This window comes from Dunckerocampus dactyliophorus, chromosome 2 (assembly GCF_027744805.1).
Source record: "Dunckerocampus dactyliophorus isolate RoL2022-P2 chromosome 2, RoL_Ddac_1.1, whole genome shotgun sequence".
Taxonomy (NCBI): domain Eukaryota; kingdom Metazoa; phylum Chordata; class Actinopteri; order Syngnathiformes; family Syngnathidae; genus Dunckerocampus; species Dunckerocampus dactyliophorus.
In genome coordinates, this window is record NC_072820.1 from 6,271,107 (window position 1) to 6,279,881 (window position 8,775).

Consider the following 8,775-nt stretch of genomic DNA (forward strand, 5'->3'; position numbering starts at 1 on the left):
TTGGTTGCTCTTTTGATGCCAAAGGTTGCCGACCCCTGGTTTAGACTAAGCATGTGGCCAATGTTGGTCGGCATTGCTCCACTTTCTGAGCACTTTACAATGTCTAACTTCACTTCCATGGTGAAAACTTTCCTTTTCTTTTGATGCACTGCAATCAGAAGAGTATGCCATAGCCTTGGAAGACATTATGGGCGAAAAGAGGGCAAAAAGTTCACAAAAAACAACAACAGTGACATTGCCTTTCATCAGTGAAGCTTGCTACACAATCTTCCGCCGCATGCACGTAAGTCAGGGATGGCCAAAGAGCAGCTGGGGGGCCATTTGCAACATTTGGCACATTGGAAAAGTATAATTTAACAAGGAAAAAAACAACCACAGCAAAAATTAGCAGTAATTTTACAAGTATTAAATATTAAGAGTCAGTTTTTAAGTTATGTTGAAATCTAACAAGATAAAATTTCAGAATAATGTTGTATTATTATGAGGAAAAATAGTCATTTTAGTAGCACAAAGTTGAAATATCAAAAGAAAAAAGATTATTTTTAGTCGTAACATGAGAAACAAAAAAGCAATTGAACAAATAATTTGGGGAAAATTAGTTTGCAGAAAAAGTAATAATGTTATGAGAATAAAGTCAAAATATTATGGGAATAAAGTCACAAGTATGAGAACGACAAGAAAGCTGAAACCGGCAGAAATGGAAAAAAACAGCAGTAATTTTACCAGCGGTTCGCAGCTGAGTGTGAAGCTTGTGGGATGAGACTCAGCACCCCCACAAATGAGGCCACGGTTCTCAGCCCAAAAAGGGTGGATTGCTCCCTCTGGGTTGGGAGTGGGGTCAGGAGGAGCTCAAGTATCTCAGGGTGTTGTTCATGACTGAGGGAAGGCTGGAGCGTGACATGGACACGTCTGCAGTGATGCAGTCCCTGTCCGGTTGAGCTTTTTTTAAACGCATCTTTACATCTAAAATCTTAAAACACGGATCAAGTAATGTGTGCTTTCTTTTCTACATGACTTGTAAAGCGCCATTTGATTTTATCCTACAGGGATCGATTCAGGACCATGGTCAACGTGATGGGTGATGCCCTGGCCACAGGTATCATGGCGCACATCTGCAGAAAAGATTTTATTAAAGAGGGCGAACAGGTGAGAGTTTGCAGCTTTCTTTGTGCGTCACAACGGGCCTGCACATGAAAATGATAGTCATTTCCATTCTTTCCATCAGGCTGAATTGTTCAATAGAAAGTTTATTTGATTCATTTGATCATCACACGTCCACGCCTCTGTCAGTGTAAACGAAGAAGGGAGGATGTGGGTGGGTCTTGCGGGGACAAATGCCATCGTCAAAAATGGCCAAAATATACGACGGAGTATTAGGGCCACACTGGGGGGGAAAGAAAATTCTGAGATTTGGAGAATTAAGTCGTAAATTTATACTTTTATTCTCGAGAAAACAAGTTGTAAATTTACGAGAAAAAAAGTAATGATATTACTTATATATAAATATATATAAATTTGCAAGACTAAAGTACATTTACGAGAATAACGTCGTAAATTTACAGTATGAAAAAAAAGTTGTACATTTATGCGAATAAAGTGGTGAATTTGTAAGACCTTTGGCCTTGGGCAAAGGTAATGACTTTTTTGCCGTAAATTTACGACTTTTTTCTCATACATTTACAACTTTATTCCATTATTTATTACGACTTTTTTTCTCGAAAATGTATGACTTCATTGTCCGAAATTTATGAGAATAAAATCGTAAATTTACGAGAAAGAAGTTTCCTTCCTTCCTGGAGAGCTATACTCTATTTTCCCTCTGACACGAAGACTTGTAATATTCCAACTTTATTCTTGTAATATTCCAACTTTTTTTCTCGTAAATTTAGGATTTTATTCCCATAACATTACATCTTTTTTTTCTAGTAAATTTTCAACTTTTCTCTCATATATTCACAACTTTATTCTTGTAATATTACGACTTTTTTCTCCTAAATTTGCAACTTTTTTCTTGAAAATGAACGATTTTATTCTTTAAAATTGAAAAGTACATTTAGGACTTTTTTCTCGAAAAATTTTTCTCATACATTTGCAACTTTATTCTCGTAATATTACGACTTCTTTTCTCCTAAATTTGCAACTTCTTTATTGTAAATGAACAACTTTATTGTTAGAAATGTATGGCTTTCTTTCTTGTAAATGTACGACTATTTTTCTCAAATTTTTTCTCATACATTTGCAACTTTATTCTCGTAATATTACGACTTTTTTCACCTAAATTTGCAACTTTTTTTATTGTAAATTAACCACTTTTTTCTCGTCAATTTACGACTATTCTTGAGAAAGACGTTTCCTTCCTTACCGAAGAGCTACAGTATGCTCTATTTTCCCTCTGACACGTACGACACGATGACTCGTAACATTCCAACTTTATTCCAGACTTGATTCTCAAAATCTCAGATTATTCTTTTTTTTTTCCAATCTGGCTCTAATTTGATAATAAAAATGTGCACATATGAACAAAATGATTTTGTCACAGGTTTTGAAAGTTCGCTGCCACAAAAGTAAGACCTTCCATGATGTGTCATTTTAAGCCATTTCCCATATCATGACCTCCACCAGGTACCTCTGATCTGTGAGACAAAGCCCATGATCAGCATCCAGCAGATGATGACCTACCAGAACCAGAAGAATGGCTGCTACCAGCCGCCCCCACCGGGCAGCAAGCATGACCACCTCTCCCCGGACGTGGCCCGTCTGATCCAACTCGAGGAGGGCATCCGACCGATAGAGAAGAAGAAACATGCTCTCTCCTCCCACCAGAAGAGAGGTCACAGGGACAAGGACCACTGTTCCATCGATATGAACGGCCTGGAGACGAACGTATAGCCCAGTCAGCTGCTGGACCGGCAGGAGAGGACCAGCCTGTTCTTTTAATGAAGTGGCCAAGGTCGCACACCTTCCAGCTCTCAGAACAGAGAGGGGTGCAGAGTGGATGATTTTTTTTTTTTTTTACAGTATCTTAAAATGGCCCACATTTGATCGTGTGTTTGTGAGTTGTACATATCTAACATGGATCTTTTGGTACCAGATGCGAGGTGCATCTTGTGCTTGTGCATGTCAAGGTCTCACTGACATTTTCCCGGCAGTGAGTCAGCCCACAAGGAGCACAACATAAAAGCTTTTATCAGATATTTTTCTTTTCCATCCTTCTGGGGACAGAGAAAAACAAACTGGAACGTCCACTAGCGTCAGTTGTATATTCTGTGTCACCTGTTCAGCTATAAAATAGTATACTGTTAAATCGACGTTTTCTATTTTACGTGTGCAGAATTGAATTATCCATGGACTCTAAACACAACTATATGACACGTTCTCCCAACCTGCAGTGATCTTTACATGGATCTTCTATTCTGTGTATATTCTGAAATTGCTAGTCATCGGTGAAATGAACATTCCAATTGTTACATTGTTGCGGTATAATGATGATAAAATGGATCTTGGGTAACGTTTGGTCTTTTCGTGACTAAAGTGGCTCTGATATGAACTCTTATTGCGTCCTGTAAAATGATTTGCAGTGGAAGTCTTTACTGATGTGCTTTTTTCAAAATATGCAGGCAATTTCGGCTACACAGAACTTTGGAAATCCAATAACATTTGTTCCCTTTCGGGTCCTCCTCCATCACGTGCGTGAATTAGCATGGGAAGCGTCTTGAACGCCTTCTCTTTTGCTTCTAACACACACCAGCTGCAAAGCAAGAAGCTAGGCTACAGTTATGGGGGCAAATTAAGTTAATTATGTATTGATATCTACAAATCGTGTTGTGTCCAATTATCATGAATGTCTGAGTGCAAGGTTTTAATTTTTCATTACCTTAACATTAGTTACCACATGATTTGTATGGCGTGGCAGTGATTGAACACTGCAAGAAATACGCAAGTTCTGAGTGCAGCACAACTTTAAATTTTGACTCCCTTGTCGGGTTCTTCGTCAGCAGGTTCGGAGAACGTGTCATATACAGCACTGTACAAAAGCCATCATTAGAGTTGTCGTTGTTTGCGATCCTATAATGACCACACAACTAAACAGCAGGGTGGTTCTGGGGCACCGTGGTGGGTTTACTCCGGGTGCTTCCTCCCACAGTTCAGAAACATGCGTGTTATTTTAATTGGGGTCTCAAACTCACGGCCCATCATGTTTTGTAGCCCACACTTCGACAGGAAAGACTAGTGCAAAGTCCTGGCAAGTTCAGTGGTACTTGCGGGGGGGAAGCAAACTCCAACACCGAACTAGCTAAAGAAATTAACCTGGGGGTCACTAGAAAGAACACTATCTACAATCACGATGCTAACTCAAAAATGACAGCACAACATGTAACAGGTAAGTAAACACACATGGGGCAACTACTATGGGGAATAACAACGACAGTGGTGTGAAAAAGTGTTTGCCCCCTTCCTGATTTTTGCATGTTTGCCACACTGAAATGTTTCAGATCATCAAACAAATTGAAATATTAGTCAGTGACAACACAACTAAACACAAAATGCAGTTTTTAAATGAAACGTTTTATGATTAAAGGAGAAAAAACATCCAAACCTATGTGTCCCTGTGTGAAAAAGTGATTGCCCCCTAAAGCTAATAACTGGTTGGGCCACCCTTAGCAGCAACAACTGCAATCAAGTGTTTGTGATAACTTGCAATGAGTCTCTTACAGCGCTGGGGAGGAATTTTGGCCCACTCATCTTTGCAGAATTGTTGTCATTCAGCCACATTGGAGGGTTTTCCAGCATGAAGCGCCTTTTTAAGCATCTCAATAGGATTCAGGTCAGGACTTTAATCAGGCCACTCTAAAGTCTTCATTTTGTTTTTCTTCAGCCATTCAGAGGTGGACTTGCTGGTGTGTTTTGGATCATTGTCCTGCTGCAGAACCCAAGTTGGTTTCAGCTTGAGGTCACAAACAGTTGGCCGGGCATTCTCCTTCAGGATTTTTTGGTAGACAGCAGAAAACAGCAAGTCTTCCAGGTCCTGAAGCAGCAAAACAGCCCCAGACCATCACACTACCACCACCATATTTTACTGGTGGTATGATGTTCTTTTTCTGAAATGCGCTAAATGTAATGGGACACACACCTTCCAAAAGGTTCAACTTTTGGCTCGTCAGACCACAGAGTATTTTCCCAAAGGTCCTTGGGATCATCAAGATGTTTTGTGGCAAAACTGAGACGAGCCTTTATGTTCTTTTTGTTCAGCGGTGGTTTTCATCTTGGAACTCTGCCGTGTAGGCTGTTTTTGCCCAGTGTCTTACTTATGGTGTAAAGTCATGAACACTGACCTTAACTGAGGCAAGTGAGGCCTGCAGTTCTTTGGATGTTGTTGCTCTTGGGTTAATTTAACAGGGGGCAATCACTTTTTCACACAGGGCCATTTGGTTTGGATTTTTTTTCTCCCTAAATAATAAAAAGTTTCATTTAAAAATTCAATTTTGTGTTCAATTGTGTTGTCATTGACTAACATTTAAATTTCTTTGATGATCTGAAACATTTAAAGGGACAGTTTGGATTTTTTGACATGAAGTTGTATGACATCCCCATCAGCAGTGGACTATATCAACAGTGACTTACCCCCCCCCCCAGTTTGTCCTGCGAGTCCATATCTGGTCGGATTTACGTGATGAGGAACGTAGTTCTGCTTAGTTGCCAGGTCATTTAAGTAAAGAGTTTGGCTTCTCAAAACAATATGCGTTCAAGAGAATAATACATTTGCATCATAAAAATGCCTCCTCGAAAAAATCAGACCTCACAAATCCCTCGGCGTTACGTTTGTCTCCCGCCGTATCCACTCTTTTTCTGTCTAGTCACACTGGTTCTATTTTATTTAAAAAATAAACAATTCAAAACACATTCATTGTATTTGTCAGATTTAATACATGGTTACATTGTTAAAATAGCATTTTATTTTGGATTGTGGGATGGAGGCATGAAGAGGAGTAACCACACAGATATTACATCAGCATTTGAAATTAATTGATTTTACAGCGGAACCTTGGTTAGCGTCCAATCCCCGTTAGCGTGTTTTCCAGTCAACGTTAAAAAATTTGCGTGCATTCTGTGGTGTGTAAAATATGGCGCGAGTCTTGTTGTTTTCTTAATACACTATGTGAGTCAAATTCTATTCTTAATGTATTTTTTTCCCAATCAGATAAGTCTTTTGTTGTTAGCATCCTTTGAGCTAATTAGCTAGCTAACAAAATGGCAACCGGAACCGGAAGTCACTTACGTCACCCGTCTATGATGTCATCTGCAGTTGACGCTCAAAAATGTTAACACAAAACACATTTTTACAGTTTTATAATTATAGTTTTACATGCACAAAACAAACATAAATGCATATAAACGACGAATCAAATGCATCAATGAACATTTAAGGTTAGCTTTTACCTTCATTGATTGTAACTGTTCCCAAGACACGCTGTTGCTGCAAGATCAACCACCATCATTGTTCTGTTTTCCCTTGAGAGAATTCATAATACAATGTGTGAGTCCAATTGTATTCTTAATGTATTGTTTTCAATCAGAAAACAATTTGGTAGTTAGCATTCTATTAGCTAGCTAAAAAAATGGCAACCGGAACCTGAAGTCATTTACGTCACCCGCCTGTGACGTCATCTGCAGTGAAGGCTCAAAAATGTTAACACAAAATTAAATTTTTATAGTTTTATAGTTTTACATGCACAAAACACATCCAAGTGCATATAAACGACGAATGAAATGCATCAATGAACATTTAAGTTTACTTTTACCTTCATTGATAGTAACTTTCCAAGACACGCTGTTGCTGCAAGATCAACCACCACCATTTTCACTTTTGCCATGAGTGAATTCAACAGTGTTTCTTACCTTCAAAATGCTGGCAGTTGCAACATTTTTTGGCTTCGTTTTGGGTTGTTGAAGAGGGAAACACCATTGAATTCAAGAAATAACTCTTGGCAAAAGAAAATGGTGGTGGTTGATCTTGCTGGTACAAAATGGTCTTTGGGACGGTCGACGAGAACCACGTCTTTAATAAAGGTAAACGTAACCTTAAATGTTGATTTATCCCTTTCATTCATCATGTATATGTATGCATTTTCAACTTTATTTCTTACGCAGAGAACGAACAGAGCTCACATTCATCTTATCAAACCCACTGGAAATCGCGGAAGGTCATCACTCAACACACCACTTAAAACGTCACACAGCAACGAAGCAGAGAGACGAAAACAGACAAGACACTACCGCTATTTGTGCAGAACAATAACAACTATGTAGCTCAAACATGTAACTTTAACAGCCATTTGCACTAAAACAGTTAGCGACGGTTAGAGTAGGACATAGCATTGATGATGCTACATAAGGTTCCACTGTAAATCGAATGAAACAGGCTCCGAAGCGATAGAGAGGTTGCCATGGTGACATAATGGTCGCTTTCTGTGTTGCAAGGAAACGTGACCCCGCAGCTCTTTCCAGAGCTCGACTGAAACATTTGTTTGCCTTTCATTAGCTGCCTGAGCTTCGATGTACAGTAAAAAAAAATAAATAAAAATAATTTACATGTTGAGTCGTTATTTACACTTCAATCACCTGCTGATTGTTTTCAATCTATTTCATTGTGGGGGTGGATGAAGGCACACTGTCCCAAGTCTGTCTCGACCTAACGACGGTGTGCATGTGGCACCAGCACAGGACGGGGCTGGTCTGACCAGATGGGAATTCAGTCATTGGGCCTGGCAGAAGGTGCACAGGAATGGGCGGCGAAAACATAAGCCATGAGGGAGAGCTCTGGATCGCAACCAAAAAAATAGAGGGGGAAAAGTAGGGCACAGAGTAAAAATACCAAAAACAACAGAAGCCTTTCAACCAGGAGGAAAAGCTCTACAGCGCACCATACGCTTGGTTTTGTATACAAGGCAGAAACCTAAGATGAGGCTGCCGTGAGCGTCTATTCTCAGCTTGCCTAGAGTCTTGCGATCATGGCGCCTGCCACCTTGCGTTTGTCTACATGTCGGCAATAATATGTTGCAGAAAAACATATTATGCACCGTGACTTTCTACAGCCTGTGTATTAACGTAAGGGGGACATCTATATTCTTGCCCATCGGACAATAAAATACACTGTAGACATGCCACACGCCGAGGCGCTGCAGTACTCACCTCATCCTGAAGGGGTGGTGGGCATCTTTGACGTCTTTCCACAGCGCGGGAAAAGCCAAGTTTTTGAGGGTTTTTTTTGACAGCACTGGCTGGAGATGAGCAAGTCAAATGCATTAATTTGTTCATGAAAGAATGACTGCTCACCAGAATGGGATAATACCTTTACAACAAAGTATCAGAACTTTTCCTGGAGGAGGATAGGGTACATATACTTCATATACAAATAAAAGGTAAGACCACAAATGTTTTTCAGTCAATAAAATTAGAAAATAAATTGGAAAAAGTTTTTTTTTTTTTTTTTTTACAAAAGTGAATAATTCTTTGCTTTTTCTTGTTATCCACTTAATGAGCAACCTGTATTAACATCTTTTTTTTTTTTTTTTTTAACAACTCCGAAGGAGTCAGTGTCTCACCAGCCGTGAACCTCAACGCACGTCACTGGTCATTTGATGGGAGCACTCGTGCAGAATACATTCTGTATTAATTTGCGCAAACAAATTACTCTACTGTTCTTTTTATAGATTTAACAATATATAATACAGTTAACAAAATGTGTGCATATTTAATGGTTTGGTTTGGTTTGGT

General features: G+C 39.3%; 1 protein-coding gene across 3 annotated transcripts in view; it reads left to right on the forward strand.

Annotated features, from left to right (window-relative positions):
* The window catches only part of LOC129177207 (excitatory amino acid transporter 5-like), a 54,285-nt gene extending 45,879 nt beyond the window's left edge, over nucleotides 1-8,406 (forward strand). For 2 of the 3 annotated variants that reach the window (XM_054768065.1, XM_054768066.1), the window contains 2 exons: nucleotides 1,047-1,146; nucleotides 2,623-8,405. In XM_054768065.1, the coding sequence (XP_054624040.1) occupies nucleotides 1,047-1,146; nucleotides 2,623-2,889 (367 nt within the window). In that variant the 3' untranslated portion in view covers nucleotides 2,890-8,405. Of the gene's footprint in view, nucleotides 1-1,046; nucleotides 1,147-2,622 lie in introns of all 3 variants that reach the window. The other variant, XR_008569591.1, reaches the window with a different exon arrangement.
* The last annotated feature ends 369 nt before the right edge of the window (nucleotides 8,407-8,775 follow it).